Source organism: Ilyonectria robusta (assembly GCF_021365365.1).
Source record: "Ilyonectria robusta strain PMI_751 chromosome Unknown BGZ61scaffold_11, whole genome shotgun sequence".
NCBI classification, from domain to species: Eukaryota; Fungi; Ascomycota; class Sordariomycetes; order Hypocreales; family Nectriaceae; genus Ilyonectria; species Ilyonectria robusta.
Window position 1 is genome coordinate 145,021 of NW_025764445.1, and position 19,926 is coordinate 164,946.

A 19,926-nucleotide genomic window follows, 5' to 3' on the forward strand; every position below is an offset into this window, starting at 1 on the left:
ATACAGTAGGCCGGCTGCGACGCCCAAATAACTGACCACGACATTAGTGATAATTTCAAGGGAACTGGTATTGGGTAGAGGCTGCTTTCGTAAGGTCACATACCGATGATGTCGTGATAGGTATAATTACGGAGGATTCATTGACATTGCGAACTGGATTTAAAGGCCTCGGGTCTATGCAGGGTTTCCCCGAGCTGTAGAATGCCGCAGCCAGCAGGGAGATGGTTTTCGTCACTTGCAAGTGGTTGTACCACCATTTTCAGTCACCTGTCCCATCTTCGGAACTTACAAAGGTAAAACAAGCCGCTACGTGGGCTCTCATGCCAGGTGATCAGATTTGAAGGCGCACTGATGGCCACGGCTAGGTTACTATCGCACCGGATGGAGTCTCAAAGGCCGTCACTTTGTCGGGGTTGTCGACGAGGGGCAAGTACCCCGAAGGCAAAGTGAGGAGGGTATCTCAGAGGATAATTGATAATTGACTACACAGCCATGAGCAGAAAGGCAGGTGAAACACGAATGAGCAGGATACCAACGCACCCAAGACGCGGCAACGCTGTGCCCAGCTGCAGCTTAGCCGAGGGGATGAGTTGAACTATTCGCTGTGATTTAGGTGACAGGTTAATATAAAGCTAGGTCGTAGAAGAAATGCCGACGCGAATGTCGAGAACACAGCGGCCGTATCAGGGGCCACGATAGGTCAACGACGTCTCGGCGTATCGGGCGTGTAAGAGCTGTGGAGATGAGTGGGATACGGGCTTATCGGGCGGGGTGCAGATAACACGAACACGCCTGATAAGAGAATCCGGTGTTCGGGGTGTTAGGGAACGTTGCATAGATCAAGCCTACAGCGGCTGCCCAGGTAGGCAAGACATCTATTATTCGCAGGGCTCAGGGGGTAGAAAAGATTGGTTTCCTAGATTGGATAGATTCGATAAGAGCTGTTCAGAGACCTGCTGAGACCTGCTGAGACCCGCTAAGACAGCACCCTCCATGTTCTGGGGCAGCGGGAATAGCAGCACCCCGCTTTGTTTGCGGAGGTGGTGGGCTCGGCTTTGCGGGGCCCGACGGTATCCATACCCATACAAGCAATGCCGAACATGTTGTCGTTTGCCCGTATCTGGCGTGGCTACTAATTAGCTTACGGCCGCTCGTCTCGCCAACACTTGCCGTGTCAAACGCTCCCTGTCGGCCCGAGAATTGACGATTCGCTGCTCCACTTACACCTGCACCCGTGACTGCCTGCGTGCAATCCGCGACTCTCCGCGACTCTCTTCACTCACTTTTGGTCGTTCGTAATCATCTCACATCCCACTCTTCTTCACTTGTCTTCTTTACAGCTTCCAGCTTAAAACTTCGCTGCCATATCAAAAAAGAATGACTGCTCTTCAGGATATGAAGTCGTGGGAGGACAAGGCATCGTGGGCCAGAGCCAACCGCGATGCCTCCCTTGCCAAGGTTGAGCCCAAGCTGGAGGGTGTCCCGGACGAGCTGCCCCTCAGTTCCCAAGACTTGGCCAAGTCTGTTCTAACTCCGCGAGAGATTGAAATCACAGAAAACTACTCTGTCAACGAACTTCTCGCCGTTTTACGCGAGAGGAAGATTTCAGTCGAAGAAGTGACCAGGGCTTTCTTGCGACGCGCCGCCCTCGCACAAGCTGCAGTATGATCATCACTCATCCCCCCACCCCCAAAGTAGAAAGGCTGACAACCCCAGACAAACTGCATCGTGGGTCTCATGTGGGATGAAGCCATTGCTCGAGCAAAGCATCTTGACTCCTTGCCTGAACCTAAGGGCATGCTCTTCGGCCTGCCCATTTCCACCAAAGAACACCACGGCATGGTTGGCCCAGACGTCGTAACCACGGCATCATTCGTGGCTTGGATCGGAAAGAAGCATGGATCAAACATTCTCTATGACACCTTCTGGGATGAGGGTTGTGTCTTTTATGCCAGGACAACTCAGCCTCAAACCATCATGCACTTGGAGACCAACAACAACGTCTTTGGCCGCACTGTCAACCCTTACAACCGCGACCTGACGTCTGGAGGAAGCAGTGGTGGAGAATCAGCACTTCTGGGCATGCGTGGAAGCATATTTGTAAGTCCAGTGCCTCTTTGGAATACTAAGCGCATCTAACAAAAACAGGGCGTTGGTGGCGATATCGGTGGTAGCATCCGATGTCCAGCTGCCCATGTTGGTATCTACGGTTTCAAGTACGCCTCTCATCATTCAAACGGAAGTTATACCGATGCTAACACTCTATAGGCCGACCCTTAAGCGCGTCTCAGTAGCGGGCCAAAGGAGCATCATGGCCGGCAAAGAGACCATCGCCTCAACCGCAGGCCCCATGGCTGTTGACCGTGAAGCACTGGAATTGTTCATGAAAGTCGCTCTTTCATCAGAGCCCTGGCGCATAGACCCCTCTCTCACCGCTAAAGAGTGGACGCCATACAAGTTTACGAAGCCTCTCAAAATCGCTATCCAGTGGTGGGACGGTGTTGTGCAGCCTCACCCGCCCATGACCCGAGCGTTGAAGGAGGTCGCAGAGGCATGCCGGAAGGCAGGCATGGAGGTTGTCGACTGGGACTGCGAGCCCCTGGATCACGCCAAGGCCTGGGACATTATCTCGGCTTTATATTGGCCAGACGGTGGTGAAGAGGCCATTGAGGTACTCAAAGAAAGCGGAGAGCCCATCCTGCCTTTGACGAAGTTCATCATTCAGGAGCAGCCAACCGTCAAGAACCACACCCAGCATGAACTTTGGAAGGTGAGAATTACTTTATTCTTTAGACCCAACCACGTACTGACACTTTCTACAGCTTTGCGTCGAGCGAGATGAGTATCGCACAGCCTACTCCCGCGCCTGGAACGAAACCAGCGCGAAGGATGGAAAGGAGGTGGATGTCATCCTCTGCCCCCCCTCATTCGGAGCCGCGACACCACACGACCAGTCACGGTACTGGGGATACACGGCACACTGGAACCTGCTGGACTACCCCGGAGCCGTGTTCCCCGTCACCACCGTCGACCCAGCCAAGGATCCCAAGGACCTCAGCTACGTGCCCAAGAACGACCAGGACAAATTCGTCTACGACATGTACAGTCCTGAGAAGTACACCAATGCCCCAGTGAGTCTACAGCTCATTGGACGAAGGCAGAACGATGAGAAGGTCCTGGCTGCCCTCGTAGAAATTGAGCATGCTATGGGCCGGAAATAGAAGGGGCATGGGGGCGGTTGCAAGGCGGGTGGATAATGACCCCTAGAACTTGATATCTAGATAGACCAATGCTTAATCTAGACCCATTTTCCTAGAAGGCTCGTCCTAGTTCAATTGTGGGTATTGATGCACTCCAAACGAAACTTGCTTGATAAGAGTTGGATAGACAGGGGGTACCGCTCCCAAGACTTGAAGGTGAATAGATACAACTTACATCGCACATGGCCGTTGTACGTAGGCCAAGGACAAGGAATCCATTCACATAAAGGGCCCCAGACATGAACAGTTATAACAAGTTCACTCGCCCATGTTACAGTACGTTCCTTCACAACAGCGCAGATTACATCCGCGTCCTGGTGCATATCCGTCCACTAGTCGACCCTGGCTGGCAACTCCACATCGACATCCATGTCTATACATCAACCGCGGATCTTTGCCACAATGTCCGACGGCCCCGCAAATCCGACCGTGCTATCGAACAGCATAATGGACGAATTAACAGTGCCTGATAGCTGCGATGCCTGTTCGCAAAGCCTCCGACCGTGTGTCTTTCCAAAGAGCGGTTAGCTCCTCGCTGTCAGTAGCCAAAACATGAAGCTCACGGGGGTATCTGCCGTCTTTGCTCTTCAATCGAGCCCCGCTTGTCTATACGTCGGGTATCCTTTGCCTTTCTCGTCATGACTCTGTTCGCATTTCGTCTTCGGTTATCAGTCCATCCTTGTCCTTCCTCTGCGGGCAACGGAGATCAGCACGCCTTATCCAGGAAACACGCCATGGAATGCCAAGCGCCTATCTAAGAAGTCACTGCCGATCAAGGTGATTATGTGTGCTTACGACAGTCTGGTGTTCATAATCCCACTGGTATTTGAGAGACATTGTCCCACACTATATTACAACGATTCCAACCCAGTTTCCCCCTCTTGTCCACCCCTTCCACACCAGACCTAGGCTCCTCTCTTACAAACCTCGCCTTCTATATTCACAATGAGTACTGAAAAGGACGAAGTTAAACAGGCCTCAAGTGACGTCCCTCCCGAGGCGGAACCTCGTGTCTCCGCCGAAGATGCCACGACCGTAGTCTTTATTGACCCCGAGAAGGAGAAGGCTACTGTCAGAAAGTTCGACCGATATGTTCTCCCCCAGTTTGTGATTATCCAAGTATTGTCGTATCTAGATCGAACAAACATCGGTATGTCTACAATCCTCCCATCCCCGGCCAAGTTTTCCAATGGGTTTACTGATAACGCCTTAGGAAACGCTCGTATTTTCGGGTTCGAGGAAGACTTGAAGTTCAAGGGCAATGACTTTGCCAATCTCACATCTTTGTTCTACGTCACGTTTGTGCTATTCGAAATCCCTTGGGTCCTCGCTGTTAAGAAATACGGTGCCAACTCGGTTATTGCCACTGCTATCGTAATGTGGAGTGTGGTGGTTATCGCCACGGGCTTCATCCATAACTACACCCAAGCCGTCGTCCTCCGTCTCATTTTGGGTTTCACTGAGGGGGGCATCTTCCCCGCCTTGAGCTTCTTGATATCGACCATCTATCCCCGCGAGAGTCAAGGCAAGCGCATAGCGGTTCTGTATGGCTCCACGGCGCTCGCCGGCGCGTTTGGCGGTCTGATCGCATACGCCATCCAGCTTATGGGAGACAGACGGGGTATTAAGGCTTGGAGATGGCTTTTCATCATTGAGGGTGCCGTTTCCATCGTGTTTGGCTTGACATGCTGGGCAACTCTTCCTCGTTCAGCGGAAGAGGCTTGGTTCTTGAAGGGGGACGAGAAGAGGTTGATGAAGGATCGTAGAGCACGCGACATCGCCTACACAGGCTCGGATGAATTCTCGTGGTCCTACGTTTGGATGGCAGTTACAGATACTATGGTCTGGGCTGCCGCTCTCAGTTTATTCTGTGCTGGTGTTCCCCTCTTCGGATTTGGTACTTTCTTGCCTACAATCATCAGGGGCTTGGGGTATGTTCTGTCCACGTTAATGAGCTTCATTGCGCGATTTGCTAACACATGATGCAGCTTTGAGTCTCTCCAGGTCAACTACCTCACGATTCCTGTGTATGTCACAGGCTGTCTCATCCTCGCCGCTGTCACCTTCACGTCCGATCGGTTAAAGAAGCGCGCCGCCGTGGCCGTTTTTGTGCCGTTGATTGTCATTGTTGGCTACGCTATCGCCATTGGAACTCCTGTGGCGGGTGCGGGATTCTTTGCCATGTTCCTATGTTCGGGCGGTAAGGAGTTCGAATCAACTGCCACAGGACCTCATATGCTAACGCCATCTCCAGTATACACATACAACACCCTACTAGTTGCCTGGGTATCAAACAACATCAAGCCAGACCACAAGCGAAGTGCAGCCCTGCCATTCTTCGTCTCCATTGCCAACATATCCGGCGTCGTTTCCGGTCAGGTTTACCCCTCAAGCACCGCGCCTCGGTAATCCCTCCCACCAAACATAATTATCTGGCCAATACTGACCTCCACAGTTACATTCTAGGCAACGCCGTCAGTCTCTCCATGGAGTTTCTGGCCGGATGTGGTATTGTGGTTATCTATTTCATTTTGAGGAGGAGGAACCAGATTAAAGCCAAGCAGAGGGCTGACGGAGTGTCTGATAATGGAGAAAAAGGTGACAAGTCTTTGGATTTCAAGTATATCCTTTGATGAGGCACCATCTACTCCCAGCGTTTGGAGATTATTATAGGTTGCAAACAATAAAGGCACACACGTAGACCACACCCAGTGCCGAGAAATACAGCAACTTATTCAACACAGTCCTAGCATATCTTCCTTTGTCCCAAGCTCTCAACTCAATTCTCATGTCCCAACCTTGCTGCCTGTAGGCACCAGACCTGGATATAAAGGGCCGTTTGCCCTCGATCAAATAAATCACACAAGACCTACTCGCAGAACCATTCCATCTTCGCTGCCACTAACCGCCCACCATTGCCTTGATTATATCCAATACAGACAACAAACCCAAAGGATCAGGAGCCGAACGGACGAAGTCGCGGACGCCAGTTCTCAAACCTAGGGCATACTAAAGGTTTACTCGCGTTGAGCATATGAGCAAAAATGCAGCCAAGAAGGGTTTTACCCTGGGCTTCCCTGCCTACGGAGATGCGCTTCATGATCCTGCAGATACTTACACCGGAAAATCGTGGCTTGGCTGTTTTTGCTTCACTCTGTACAGAATGGCAGGCTATCTGAGAGAAGAAGAGATTCCGTCGGCTGAAGTTGCGATCATCATGCTTAAATGATTTCGAACATATGGTCGTTCGGCAGAGTGGAATCGTCAGGCACATCTAGCTAAGTATGGAATTTGGAAAATATACTTGTAAAAGGTGTTATTGGGAGAAACTAGATTCGTGGGGTTCAAGCAACGAAGCTTTCATCTGTAGAGAAATCTCAAAGCTCTTTTCCATTTTAAGCACTTGGAACTCAACCGATGATGGCTTGACACTCGAACTCAACGCGTATTCTCCCAGCAACTCTGAACACTGGTTCCAGAACTGTTGTTCCGGAGCCGATGACGAGGATCGAGAAGCTATTTTCCAATCCGGCGACCATTCACAGGAAACTACCTCCAATTTGCATTGTCTAAAACACGGTTGGGTTGACAATTAACAAGTTGCTTCTCCAAGTCAATCTATTGCTGCATTGTAACTTTACAAAGCGATCCACTTAGGAATTGAGGAACTCTCCAAAATCCACGCAGTTACCAAATTTGTCCTACGTCGACAATTCCGTCGTCAGTTTACTCCTGGCACAATGTGCCATCTATTGGACAAGCTTCCTCGACTAGAGTCCGTGGTATATGAGCCATGGCGGGCATGGTTCAGAATAGCACAGGAAACGGTGAATGATGAGTGAGCGATCGATTTGATAATTAGAATCTTCTTGCTTCTACCACTTTTTTCAAGCGAAATGATATTGCAATAGTCGGGGTTGCCTTCTTTTCAGGCGTACCCTTTTCGACTCCCATCTCCTGCAGTTGGCGCGGCTTTTGCGTATAGAAGCCTCAACCTCGAACAACTTTACCTCTCGTTTATAGTCAATGCTAGAGACTTCTTTCAGGCGTGTCGGCCACTTTAAACTTGAGATTACTTGCAGTCCCTAGTCTTAACATCGCGGCTGTTCTCATACAGAGAACCACTGTAGGAATGTGGATGAACACATTTGAATTACGCCACCAATCGAATTCTAAGTAAATAGGTACATGTAGGTCTAGGGATTTAATTTACGGCTGAGTTATAATTTAAATAATTACTGGCCCAGATTTGTAGACAACATATCAAATAAATATGATACGTAAGCTTCTATCTCTTAGGGCTATTATAAGTCTTATGAGTATTTTAGATAATTAGGTATGCTATCTCGAAAGAAGAGGTAGGATTCCCATTTCCCGCCTGACTTACCTGCCGCGGGGTGTAAGTGCTAAAGATTAGGCATTAGACACGCTAAAGATTCAGGGCTAAGTGCACTGAAAATTAGGCCCTAGGCGTCCTCATGCAATCAATTAAAGTCGCGTCGCGTAGGGAAGCCCCTCGACGCGTTCATGACGCGCCTTCCCTCGCCAATCAATCTAACTACAAACGTGGCCCACGCACCCAATTCCGCCTCCTCCAGCAAAACTTCCCCCCACAACCCACAACCAAGCATCACCACCCTCGTCACCTCGCCAACCTCTCGAGACACGCAGCGTGTAGAGAGAAGAGGGCACCGAGAACCAACCTCATTCCTCTCACACCACCCGCCCGCCCTTATAGTCGCCATGGCTGCCTCAAGCGATGTCGGCTTCATGATGTCCGACGCCCCCTCGCGCGCCGGCGCCGCGACCCCCCGCCGCAACAACTTTGGATTCCCGTCCTCATCGTCGGCCCGGCCACGGGGCCCGCCTTCGGAGAACATGGGCGGCGCTCCCAGCGATGACGAGGGCGACGGCTTCGCCGACGACCAGGTGCCCCGCGGCTCCAGGATCCCCGATTCCGCCACCATCTCGCGCGTTGAGGATCGGATTGGCATGTTGGTCCAGGACCACTTTGAGGCCTTCATCGAGAAGTGAGTATCTGCATGTGAGGCGTCGTACACGGCGCTGGGTTGTCTACACATATCCCTGGCTAACCATTGACCAACAGCTTCATTGAAGATCCCCTCTCGTCGGGCGCCCCCACTTCCAGCGCCGTCACCACCGACAAGTACTATGTCGCCCAGATCAAGGGCATGAAGCACCTCTCGCTCTCCACCTTCTACCTCGACTACAAGCACCTCGCCTCATGGGAGAATGGCAGTTTGGCCGACGGTGTCATGCGCCAGTACTACCGCTTCCTCCCCTTCCTCACCGCCGCCCTCCACAACATGATCGCAAAGTATGAGCCCCAGTACTTCCGCGAGCATCGCCAGCCTACTGCCTCCAGCAACTTGACCACCTCGGCCGCCAGCAACCTCGGCTCCGCCAGCCAGTCTCAGTCGTCGCACCGCAAGAACGAGAACCAGCAGACCGACAAGCTCTTCTCCATCGCCTTCTATAACCTACCCCTAGTCTCCCGGGTGCGTGCTCTGCGAGCCGCCAACATCGGCCAGCTCCTTTCCATCTCCGGTACCGTCACCCGAACTTCCGAGGTCCGGCCTGAGTTATCACAGGCCACCTTTGTCTGCGAAGCCTGCCGTACCGTCATCCCCAACGTCGAGCAGACCTTCCGATACACCGAGCCCACACAATGTCCCAACAACACCTGCCAGAACCGCATGGCCTGGCAACTCGATATTCGCCACAGCACCTTTGTGGATTGGCAAAAGGTTCGCATTCAGGAGAACAGCTCTGAGATTCCTACTGGCAGCATGCCCCGTACCATGGATGTCATTCTCCGTGGTGAGATTGTCGACCGAGCCAAGGCCGGCGAGAAGTGCATCTTCACCGGTGCCTTGATTGTCGTCCCTGATGTCAGCCAACTTGGTCTCCCTGGCCTGCGCCCAACTGCCATGCGTGATGATCGCAACGCGCCCCGTGGAGCCGATGCTGGTGGTACTGGAGTCAGCGGTCTCAAGGCCCTGGGTGTTCGAGACTTGACGTACCGCCTGGCCTTCCTCGCCTGCATGGTCGCCCCAGATACGACTTCCTCTGGCCAGTCTGCTGCAAGCGGTGCTGCCGATATTGTCAACGCCTTGACCCAGGGCAACGTCAATGAGGGAGGCGAGTCCATCGAGGGTGCCCAGGCTGCGGTTCTCTCCTCCATGAACCCTTCTGAGATTGATGACCTCCGAGCTATGGTCCACGGTGACCATATCTACTCCCGTCTCGTTCAGTCCATCGCCCCCATGGTGTACGGCCACGAAGTTGTCAAGAAGGGTCTTCTCCTCCAGCTCATGTCTGGTGTCCACAAGACTACCCCTGAGGGCATGCAGCTCCGAGGAGACATCAACATCTGCATTGTTGGCGATCCCTCAACCTCCAAGTCCCAGTTCCTCAAGTACGTGTGCTCGTTTGCGCCCCGCGCTGTATACACCAGTGGTAAGGCCTCGTCCGCTGCTGGTCTCACTGCGGCTGTGGTCAAGGATGAGGAGACGGGTGAGTTCACCATCGAGGCCGGTGCTCTCATGTTGGCAGACAACGGCATCTGCGCCATCGATGAGTTCGACAAGATGGACATTGTCGACCAGGTCGCCATCCACGAAGCCATGGAACAGCAGACCATCTCGATCGCCAAGGCTGGTATTCAGGCCACTCTCAACGCCAGAACCAGTATTCTGGCTGCTGCCAACCCCGTTGCTGGCCGCTACAATCGCAAGACCACCCTTCGGGCCAACATCAACATGTCCGCCCCTATCATGTCTCGTTTCGATCTCTTTTTCGTCGTCCTTGACGAGTGTAACGAGCAGGTTGATCGCCACCTTGCCGAGCACATTGTCAGCATCCACCAACTTCGAGACGAGGCTGTTGAGCCCGAGTTCAGTACTGAGCAACTTCAGCGGTACATCCGGTTCGCCAAGACTTTCCGCCCAGAATTCAGTGAAGAGGCCAAGGAAGTCCTGGTCGAGAAGTACAAGGAGCTCCGTGCTGATGACGCCCAAGGCGGCGTGGGCAAGAACTCTTACCGTATCACAGTGCGTCAGCTTGAGAGTATGATTCGTCTGTCCGAGGCCATCGCCAAGGTCAACTGCACTGAGGACATCAGCGCCGAAATGGTTATCGAAGCCTCCAACCTCCTCCGGCAAAGTATCATCTCCGTCGAGCACGACGATGTTGAGATGGATGACGAGGAGACGCAGGAGGATAGCGAGACACTTCTTAGAGCTGCTGATGCCGCGGCTGGCCGCGACCAAGAGGGCGATGCGGAGATGGCAGAGGAAGAGCCACGCGCCGCCGATGGCTCCGTGGCACCCGAGAAGCGCAAGCACACCATTACATATGACAACTACATCAAGATGGTCAACATGTTCGTCCAACGCGTCAACGATGACGAGAGTGGCACTGGCGAGGGCGTCAACGGCGAAGTGCTCATCAACTGGTTCCTCGAACAGAAGGAGGATGAGCTCGACGGCGAGGAGGACTACCACCGCGAGAAGGCACTTTGCCACATGGTGCTCAAGAAGATGGTCAAGGTAAGTCACCACTCCCAATCCCAAGTCATCACAGTAAAGAGTATGATACTAACCCTTGCCAGGAAAACATCCTCATGGCTCTCCGTGGCGACGGCTCCACCGAAGACGCCGGCGAGGGCAGTTCTGCCGCCGCCGCTCAGATCGTCTATGTGCTGCACCCCAACTGCGCGGTGGAGGAGTACTAGGCCACCAGCATCGAGTCCTTGGTGACAAGCAATGATGGCAAAAATCCTAGCCGAAGCGGCCAGTATCTAATGTCGGAGTTGAAACGAGAGTAATGAACATGTAACGGTCACGAGCTGTCTGGGACCAGGGGGGGCGGCGTTCTGGAGTCAGTGGAAATATCACGGGGCATTTTGATGTCTGTTTCTGTCATTCGATAGAGATGCTCGAAGCTATGTCGCAGAAGCGCTAGTAAAGATGATTGGATGGTGGATAGATGTATCTGTAGAGCCACCGGAGGTTCGATAGGTGACGAATATGATGAATCGATAAAGATCCGGGAAAGCACCCAGTGCTAGCACTCGTTCACACCATGTAGTCTATCAGGGCATGTCACATCACATAACCAATATCACAAGAGGAAGATACTCATGGGTTTGAAAAACGTTCCGCGTACTTTGTTGTGGTTGCCAGCGCATTAACTATCTTCAACAGCGTCAGGCTGGCCCTCTCCCCTCTCCTCAATCATCATCCATCATCATCCATCCTCCCGAAATTGTGTCCAGTTCCGGTTTGCAAGTTCCAAAAGTGTCTCCCCGGCTCTCCGCGGTTGTTCCCGAAACACTAACCAGCAGTAGGTCATGATTTCAAAAAGAAGGTCATACCAAGCAAAAGCCAAGGCACCTTTCCTTAAAGATTCGTCGTCGCCGGTGGATACGCCCCTCCTCCTCTTCCCGCAAGTTAGGGGGGTTGGTGGCCGTGCGACTTCGTTTCGTTGTTGTTCGTTCGTTCCAAGAATCGATTAGATCTTCAACAGGGTCTCCTCCCCACTCGGAAAGGGGTTCGAGGCCCTTGTCCTTTCCGTAGGTTCCCACGCCGCGAGCTCGATCGAGTAAGAGAAAAGTAGCCCGTCGAGTTAGGGTCGAGAGGACGTCCTGCAGAGGGGGAGGAATTCAAGAGGTTCGCGAAGAAAAGGGGAAATTAAAAACAAGAAACAATGGTAGAGAAATACTCTCAAAGCGTTGCAAGCCCAAGCCTATTGCAGAACCCAAAACGAGCCGTCGCAAACCCGCGATGCCAAATACGTCATGGAATACACGCACGCTCCAAAGTTGTACACGCTCGCCACAGACTCTTCCGAGGCGAGCAGCCTCCCGGGCGCCAAGATCGGCGTAAGGGATTGTTGACAGTGAGGGTTCTTCCCACATGTTGTATGTGGGACAGGGATCTGAGCACCATGGATGCGTCAGATAGTTAGATTGGATAGACACAGAGTACTCTGCTAATATTATGTAGAATCGCTCAAGTTGATACCGCATCCGACGCCATCATCTTGACGTCTGTTTAGGTAGACAACGAAGGGGGTGTCGCTGGGGCACGGCTCCAGTTCTCAGATCCACGGCTGCGGTAGCTACCACGGCTACCACGACCAGAGGATGATGGAACAGCATGCTCGCCACGAGGGCTCGACCCCTCTCTCTTGCCTCCTCGACGTTCGTGTGTCGATCCACGGTGGCGCGGCCCCGACCGAGTATGGGAGCCTCGCCCGCCACGAGTTGCGGAGAAAGGAACAGTGACAATCTTGGGCTCGGACATGCCGGGGAATTGGATCCTCATGGCATTGCCCCCGCCAACAACCTCGGCAGGAAAGTAGTATGGCTCCATGATAGACGATTGGATCAGAAATTTCTTTGGCAGAGGCTTTGTTTGTGCCAGTGCCGGCTGCCACGCCGCCTCGGGGGCCTTGTGTGGCAGTCTGATCTGGGGGAGTGATCCCATCTCCTGCTCCTCGAAGCACTCCTCGGCCATGGGCTTCGTGATGAGGGCCCGCTGGTTCCCAACAGGTCGTGCGGTTCGGGGGGCTCTGGGAAGCGAAACCGTCGCAGAGTCCGGGTGAGTGGCATGGTCCAACGCGCTCTTACTCGCGGGATCTACGCCAATCGACTTCAGCGGTGGAGACTTTGCGCCGTTCAGGAGGCTGTTGATTCGGCTCTGCCACTTCTCTTGGGTAGCCTCGCCAGCACTGAGAGGGACACGACCAGGGCTAAGAGGGGCTCTGGGGTCCTTGAAGGGAGGCGGGTTAGCCCAGCCAAACGACGTCCGAGGTTGCGTTGGCTGAGAAGCGGTCATGGAAGGAGGCAGCTTCACGATCGGCTGAGGCTTAGGCAGAGAGACGTGAGGGCGCATCACATCGCCCTCGTACACCGGGTGTCCCTCCATTGTGGGGGGTGGGGGGGTGGGAGACTTGGATCGCGCGTCAACGGGAGCGGACTCATTCCGAATATCCCTGGACGGGAAGAACCGTGACGAGCGGCTTGAAGGAGTTGTTCCTTTACCGCCCGTAGGTAGAGCGGCAGTGTTGGTACCGCCGACTCCAATAATTCCGGAATTTGCACCAGCGGGAAGCTCGTCCTGAGGAGGGACAGAGGCATTCGCACCTCCAACCCCAACGATACCGTCATGTGCACCAGGGGGGAGGGAACCCTTATTAGGCTGGTTCTTGGCAATTTCATCTCCAGGACCTCTCCAAGCACCAGGTCGGTGTGCCTGAGTGTCAGGTGGGCCAACAGGCCGTCGAGTCCCATCGCCAGGAGCATGGACTGGACGCCAGGTCTCTTTGATCGCGGGTTGAGCATCCTCCATTGTTAGACCTCGTTCCGCAAGCTGGCGTTCTCGCTCAGCCCTCTCAGCTATTCTCGCTGCGCTCATCTTTTTGTCGTTGTCGGACACTGATGCCACCCACTTGCTCGCAAGATCCGAGCCAGTAGCACCGGCAGCACCGGCAGCACCATACCGCGAGACCCGGGATCCGATGGGAGGGGGGGCTGTGGTCGGCCCTGAGAGGGTGCTTGTCGCGAAGAGCCTGGAGGTGCAATCGGCGAGGGACCCTTGCTGCCCTGCGCAGGGGCACTGCCATCAGTAGGGAGGCGTCCAATGTCGGTGTAAAAGGTTCCGTTTCCAAGGCCTCGGTCATTGTTAGGGGAGCCCCAAACATTGCGGGACGATGGTTGGGACGCTGAATTCCATGTGGATGATGCAAATCGCTCCTGTCGCGAGGCCGAGGCGGCACCCCACAGGTCGGCAGGCTTGGCATCTTGACTCTGGGAAACGCGCCTGGCAGAGCCTGCTTTGTTAGAGGGAGGGGTGGTCTTGGTGTCTGGAGATGGCGTCTCCTCATGAGATGATGCAGCAGCCTTGTCGCCGTCTTGTTGAGACTGGGCAGTGGTTTCAGAAGAGGGCACATTAGCATCCCGTTGCTGAATCTGTGTCGGTTTGGCGGAGTCATCATGTTTCGGCGTGCTCTCCTTCTTTTCCGTCTTCTTCTCCGGAGCAGGACCCAAAGCTTCCAGTTTCTTCTGAATGCGCTCCCGGCGTTCGGCCTCTTCACGGGCTTCCTCCTCTTGGCGCCTCTTCCTGGCAAGTTCGATTCGTTCCCGCATCAACTTTTTCTGATACTCAACTTCATCTACCACGGGTTGCACTGGGGGAGGAGGTCCCGAAACTGCCTCTGGAGGGGGGCCAGCTTGGTGAGGGGTTGCAAAGGCCGTACGGGGAGATGCACGAGGCATCCATCCCGACTGCCTTGGAGGGCCGTGGGCTGAAACTGAGAGGTTGCCTGGAGAAACCGGGCTGTCAACGGAACCTGCGAAGGACGGCCGTCGAGCAGCACCGAGAAGCTCAGGGGGCGGCATGGATCCATCATTGCCCTTACCCATCCGCATAAACGATCCGCTCCCACCACTCACATTGGAGGAACCTCGCCTTCTTCCGAAGGGAACCTCCTGGGAAACTCTGTTGGTTTGGAAGGCGAGAGATGGTTCCGCCGGGTAATCGGAAGGTGGGCGCTGTAGCAGCGACGGATGCCTAGGGTGTTGTTCCATTCGCATGGAACCGCGGCGGTCGGGTGCGGGCTCATAGCGCCCAGAGTGGGAGTTGTAGAGTTCCCTATTACCGTGGGAACCTTCTCCCCTCCAAGCGGATCGGTTGAAATCATCAGCAGCAATCTCCTTGGGAGGAGGAGTCATGCCCTTCAGGTGCGAGTACGATCCACGGACGAGCTGGGCGTGCTCGGTGGCGGGGGATGCCTTCTCTACAGGAGGTAGAGTTGCCCAAGGGGACTTGACAGGAGCGGGTGGTGCCGGTGGTTTGGCAACAAGAGTCGGCTTATCCTGGGAGCCGCTCTTAAGGATGAGACCCTTGCCAGATGCGAGACCACTCGATTTTGGGAGAGGAGATCCCACTGATACTTGCGGAGCTGGGGACCTAGGTTTCTCGAGAGCCCTGGCCTTGGAGGCAACAGAACCATTCTCGGATGCGGGGCCGGGAACAGAGGCGGGGACGTGAATGTGAGCGGGGGCGGGTTCGGGGGTAGGATGCTCATCAGGATGCGGTAGAGTCGTCTTGGTACCATCTCCCCATGTGATGGCATCAGGAGCCCAGTCCTCGTCGTCATCGTCGATATCGGCCCATTTGTTCTGTCCCGCAGCATCCTCCTCCTCGAGGCGACTAGCCATGTGAATACCATACTTCTTCAGTTCCTCGTCGGTAAACTTCTTAGGTTCCGGGGCTGGGGGGGCTATAAAGGTCAAGTCAGCAAGGCTGGATTCGACAAGCCTCAACATGTAACATACGGCGGTTTTTATTCCAGACGGCGCTCGCATCAGGTGCAGATCCGGGTTTTCCTCCGTTAGCAGCCGAAAGGCGAGGAGAGGAATCGCGAGCGCTGCTACCGGTCTTGGCTACCAGTCGGGGTCGAGACGAGAGGGTTGCCGAGCCGGTAGGAGGGGTGCTGGATCCGGTAGGCGGTTTATCGGCGGCGGTAGCAGAGGCGCTACTAGCACTTGCCGCCTTGGCCGCGAGGAAGGTCCTGTTGACAGAGACGGACTTGAAAGTGGCAGGCTTTTTGACGGATGAACCGGTGCGGCCGTGCCCCTTGTCGCCATCTTTACTCTTTGCGTCGGCTCTCGAAGCTTCCGTGTCCGAACCTCCACTCGTACTGACATCGGCGGAATGAATCTGATCGTCGACACTGGTGATGCGTTTGTTCTCGATGTCGTCGATGCTAGGAGTAGCATTCACAGATGAACGGTCGAGGTAGACATTGTGGGTGTCGAGTGGCTGTACAGCCTTGGAACGGTCGCATGGTTAGCAAATGTGCAGCTCGGAAAGGAAGCTAGCCTCGTCGGAAAGCAGCCGGGGGCAGTCGGGTTACGGAGCTCCAGCAAAGGACACAAGATCCCAATAAGAGACTTGAGATGCACCGTGGAGGGGAGGACAGGGAAGAGAGGGGGCGAGGGGCGATGGCGGAGACAAGACTGGGGATGCAACAGGCAGACTCACGAGCTGGGATTCGGAGGCAGGGGCATCGACGGCTCTGTCAACGGCAGCCTCTGTTGCCATCATACGTCGTGAATATGCGCCGTTTCGTGGGGGGGAGTAGCGAAAAGAACCCTCGTGGACTATTCACCGGCTCGGTCGCGTGAGAGTTGTTACTGTTCCTGCGCTAGGAGGCTCGAAGGCGATCCGGGGGGGGTGTGGATGGAATCGTTTGCGCCGCGGGGCGGGGAGGGAGTTCGCTGGCGAGAAGGGCGAGACGAGAAAACCGGAGCGGCAGGGGGAGAGGGCTCGCGTGTATCGGTAGCTATTCGCAACGGGACGGAGGAGGGCGTCGTGTGGATGGGAGAGCCGATCGATCGTCGGGAGGGCGCGGGAGCCGTGGGTTTGTTGGCGAGGCGAAAGGAATGAGGTTATGAGGTGTGAGGTAACGTAAGGACGGTGGTTTCGAGGTACCGGAATTACTGCGGCTGACTGTGCCTTGGTGGTGATCACTGATCAGTCACTGAGCAGGAAGGCCCAGGCCGCGCAGCAGAGCCCAAGAGCCGACTCATCCACAGAGGGAGCCACCTGATTCGGGCCTAGCGTGGCGAATGGGATGGCATGCGTGGTTGGGCAGGGGTGCTTGGGTGCTTCGTACCGCAGGTACCTCCCAATTTCTCGCCTCCAGCCGGCCGAATGACTGCGTCGGCGGAGGATCCCCCAGGTACCTGGAACGTCACTCTCCAGTACGACGGGCGTCGCTAATGGCCCACTAACACCAGCCCCGAGGGCCCAAGCACCGAGGTCTAGCGCCTGGTTGCAGTGGCCACTCCCCTGAGGACACAGCACGCTTTGGAGACTGCTGAGCCACCACCGTCCTGCTGCGGCGGAAGCTTGACGGGGACCTGAACTAACAAGTACCCAACAGCTTGGGATACATCTCACCACCACCAGCATCCGATCATCGCAAGCATCCACTACAAACGACGAAGAGACTAAGTACCTATGTTGTGCATGCTAGAAGACTGTTCAGGCAACAAGACAGGTCGGTTCAGTTGTTACTCATCACTGCCCAGTCAAGTACCATGTGTCATAAAATCAGGTCACTCCTCCCCGAATCGGCGTCCTCGTACAGAAGGAGTCGCGGCATGTAAAATGGCTTTGTCAAACCCAAGGGGATCATTATCTGATTAGCTGTTCAGCCGCCCCAGCTATACTGAGTAGCTCCTCAGATCCCAGTCGTTGTCACCATGCATCAAAAAGCTTCTAAAAATATGTTGGAACGCAGGTTGACTGTCCACCACTCCTCGCATTCCGCGTTCGGAGGATCAGATCTTGCGTTTGTCCCGAATCATCAACCAATATTCATTGCGCCACTGCACCTCAAAGCCGCTACATCTTCAGTGTAGCCAATGGCTCAAATACTCATACAATCAAGCACAGGACACAGATGCGAATCACACAAATGAGCCCAGAGGCAAAGTGGGAGAAATGTCGCATCTTTGCGTGTTAGAGATACATAGGGAAGCTAAGGCGTGCTCAACCACACGATTCGGGAGAATATGTACACGACCATTCGCCCCCTCTTAGACAATCATCCGATTAGCCAGGCCTCACTTCATTTAGTGGGCATTGTTCTTGTGGTGGCCTGGTGGTCAAGGTTAGCCGTGTCCTGTTGGTGGGTTTTCGCAAGGTGCCCGCCGCTTTGTCGCCGACGGCTTCGGAGATACGTACGGAGGTGGAAGTAGTAGTTCTGGGCGTAGCCGATGGCAACGAGGAAGACAATGGCGTGGATGATGGCTGCACGCAGTTAGTATCGACGTCGTCCGGGTTCGGAGGGTTTGAAGGGAGTCGGTACGTCGGCCAGTGGGGTTCTTGCCAAAGTGCTTCTCCTGGTATTTGCCGAGGATGCCCTTGGCCTTGACCTCGGGGGCAGCACCTCGGGGGAGTTTCTCGTAGAAGCTGACAACGCGCTGCATGCGGATAGCATCAGGGGCGCCGCCAATGGCCTGTGGTGGTCGATCTCGTCAGCCTCCAATCTTCATCCCGGCAATAGCTCAGCCCGGCGCCAATTCATCGTCGCTCGGCGACCGGATCGTCCAAAGCATCGCATCGTGTGCATCTCGTCCGTGTATTCAAGCAGGTGATCGCGGTTCATCGGGGGTTGCATACCTTGGGAGAGGCGACCTATATTCATGACCGACGTTAGCAACGGAAGCATTCGGAGGACCGGGGCCACTGCGGCCATAACCGAGGACTCCTTCTCACCTTAGGGGGGATGAGCGTCGAGAGCGCTCGGCGGGTAACGAAGCTCATGATGGCGGGTGGTCGGTGACTGGTAACTCGAAGAATTGCTCAATTGCCGCGTTGGTCCGTCGAGGGTCTGCGTGACGCTCAGTTGCAGGGCTGATGGGGTGGGTTTTCTGTCGAGATGTTTAGCAGCGAGGTTTCCTTGCCGAAAAGCACTCGTCCGCGTTGTCGGCAAAACGTCGCTCCGCTCCAGCCAATCAGCGCCCCCGCGTTCAAGCTTGCTCGACTTCGACAATCGCCGCAACCCACCGTCGTCAGGCAAATAAACGACCACGCCCACGTCCGCCAGCCAGTCCAATTGAGCGCTCATCGCTGCACAATGGCCTCTCTCCGAACCCAGAGCGCGGCTCGCATGCTGCGAAGCGTCGCCTCGCCCCGCGTCGCCCTCTCCGCCGCCCCCCGACGCTTCCAGAGCTCCGTCACCACAGCGGCCCCCGGCACCGTCCCCGTTACTCCCAGCACCACCAACCAGCCCGACTACGATATCCAGGCGGACAAGGCGACCTCGTACACGAGCCCGATACCCCATTGATGCACGCACAAGGAAGTGCTAACCTCTGGCCAGCACCTTTACCCCCGTCCCCAAGTCAGTTCAGACTGGCAGCGAGGAGATCCTCCCTGCTTCGATCATCTCGGGCGCTCCCGTTGAACTCCAGGCCCGAACTGTCCGGTTAGTCAAAGCCCGCCCCCTACTACGACCATCGCACCAGCTATCTAGGCGCTGACGGGAACATATAGCATCTACCAGGAGACCAAGCCCGCAACTCAATCCGGCGAGTGGCGCGGCCAGCGCTGGCGCATGGATTGGGATATTCTCCCCAAGGGCCATCGTTGGGAGAACCAGCTGATGGGCTGGCAGTCATCGGGTGACTTCATGCAGGGCACCCACATCAACTTCCAGAGCAAGGAGGACGCCATCCACTTTGCTGAGAAGCAGGGCTACGAGTACTTTGTTCAGGAGCCCAAGTCGAGGAAGATCAGCCCCAAGGCTTACGCCAACAACTTCCTCTACTCGCCCAAGAAGCTCAAGCACATCAGGACGAAATAGATGGAGTGTGTCGGCACGGGACATCATGTTGTAAATAAACTCTTTCAAGACACAATGGTATCGGTTACAATTACTCAAACACATTTCATGGCGTCAAAATGGACAAACACTCATCGGCCGGGGTTCTCTCACATATGTGCATGCATGGACGATAAAGTATGGCTGGGTTCAAATGTGGTTGACATCAAGTATGGTTGGGATATGTGATCAGTGAAGAGTCCGAATGATGAGTTTGATTCACTCCACAGACAGTGCTCTC

General features: G+C 54.8%; 6 protein-coding genes across 6 annotated transcripts; 4 read left to right on the forward strand and 2 right to left on the reverse strand.

Annotated features, from left to right (window-relative positions):
- Nucleotides 1-1,395: 1,395 nt before the first annotated feature.
- BGZ61DRAFT_494284 (amidase signature domain-containing protein) lies at nucleotides 1,396-3,221 on the forward strand (the record flags this gene model as incomplete). Its single annotated transcript, XM_046250751.1, has 5 exons — nucleotides 1,396-1,662; nucleotides 1,717-2,100; nucleotides 2,149-2,216; nucleotides 2,269-2,770; nucleotides 2,823-3,221. 5 exons carry the CDS (start codon nucleotides 1,396-1,398, stop codon nucleotides 3,219-3,221), a joined length of 1,620 nt encoding a protein of 539 aa, XP_046103514.1.
- A 984-nt stretch (nucleotides 3,222-4,205) lies between these two features.
- BGZ61DRAFT_478461 (major facilitator superfamily domain-containing protein) lies at nucleotides 4,206-5,893 on the forward strand (the record flags this gene model as incomplete). The annotated part of the gene is made up of 5 exons (XM_046249014.1): nucleotides 4,206-4,410; nucleotides 4,474-5,191; nucleotides 5,249-5,460; nucleotides 5,515-5,665; nucleotides 5,716-5,893. The coding sequence occupies 5 exons, from the start codon at nucleotides 4,206-4,208 to the stop codon at nucleotides 5,891-5,893; spliced, it is 1,464 nt and encodes a 487-aa protein (XP_046103515.1).
- Nucleotides 5,894-7,880: 1,987 nt separating this feature from the next.
- BGZ61DRAFT_588774 (MCM2/3/5 family-domain-containing protein) lies at nucleotides 7,881-11,410 on the forward strand. Its single transcript, XM_046256547.1, has 3 exons — nucleotides 7,881-8,290; nucleotides 8,368-10,831; nucleotides 10,894-11,410. Exons 1-3 carry the CDS (start codon nucleotides 8,004-8,006, stop codon nucleotides 11,014-11,016), a joined length of 2,874 nt encoding a protein of 957 aa, XP_046103516.1. The 5' UTR covers nucleotides 7,881-8,003; the 3' UTR covers nucleotides 11,017-11,410.
- A 927-nt stretch (nucleotides 11,411-12,337) lies between these two features.
- BGZ61DRAFT_532932 (uncharacterized protein) lies at nucleotides 12,338-16,393 on the reverse strand (the record flags this gene model as incomplete). Its single annotated transcript, XM_046253928.1, has 4 exons — nucleotides 12,338-13,830; nucleotides 13,881-15,569; nucleotides 15,625-16,120; nucleotides 16,334-16,393. 4 exons carry the CDS (start codon nucleotides 16,391-16,393, stop codon nucleotides 12,338-12,340), a joined length of 3,738 nt encoding a protein of 1,245 aa, XP_046103517.1.
- Nucleotides 16,394-17,931: 1,538 nt separating this feature from the next.
- On the reverse strand, nucleotides 17,932-18,625 carry BGZ61DRAFT_532933 (mitochondrial F1-F0 ATP synthase subunit F of fungi-domain-containing protein; the record flags this gene model as incomplete). Its single annotated transcript, XM_046253929.1, has 5 exons — nucleotides 17,932-17,957; nucleotides 18,044-18,109; nucleotides 18,168-18,318; nucleotides 18,482-18,496; nucleotides 18,578-18,625. 5 exons carry the CDS (start codon nucleotides 18,623-18,625, stop codon nucleotides 17,932-17,934), a joined length of 306 nt encoding a protein of 101 aa, XP_046103518.1.
- A 313-nt stretch (nucleotides 18,626-18,938) lies between these two features.
- BGZ61DRAFT_532934 (ETC complex I subunit conserved region-domain-containing protein) lies at nucleotides 18,939-19,667 on the forward strand (the record flags this gene model as incomplete). Its single annotated transcript, XM_046253930.1, has 3 exons — nucleotides 18,939-19,126; nucleotides 19,185-19,289; nucleotides 19,358-19,667. 3 exons carry the CDS (start codon nucleotides 18,939-18,941, stop codon nucleotides 19,665-19,667), a joined length of 603 nt encoding a protein of 200 aa, XP_046103519.1.
- Nucleotides 19,668-19,926: the final 259 nt, after the last annotated feature.

What these genes read in the sequence shown, in the direction of transcription:
- BGZ61DRAFT_588774 (XM_046256547.1), top strand. Translation starts at nt 8,004, where the DNA reads ATGGCTGCCTCAAGCGATGTCGGCTTCATGATGTCCGACGCCCCCTCG. An exon ending in TTTGAGGCCTTCATCGAGAA is followed by an intron (nt 8,291 to 8,367) that starts GTGAGTATCTGC and finishes ATTGACCAACAG; the next exon opens with CTTCATTGAAGATCCCCTCT. An exon ending in TGCTCAAGAAGATGGTCAAG is followed by an intron (nt 10,832 to 10,893) that starts GTAAGTCACCAC and finishes AACCCTTGCCAG; the next exon opens with GAAAACATCCTCATGGCTCT.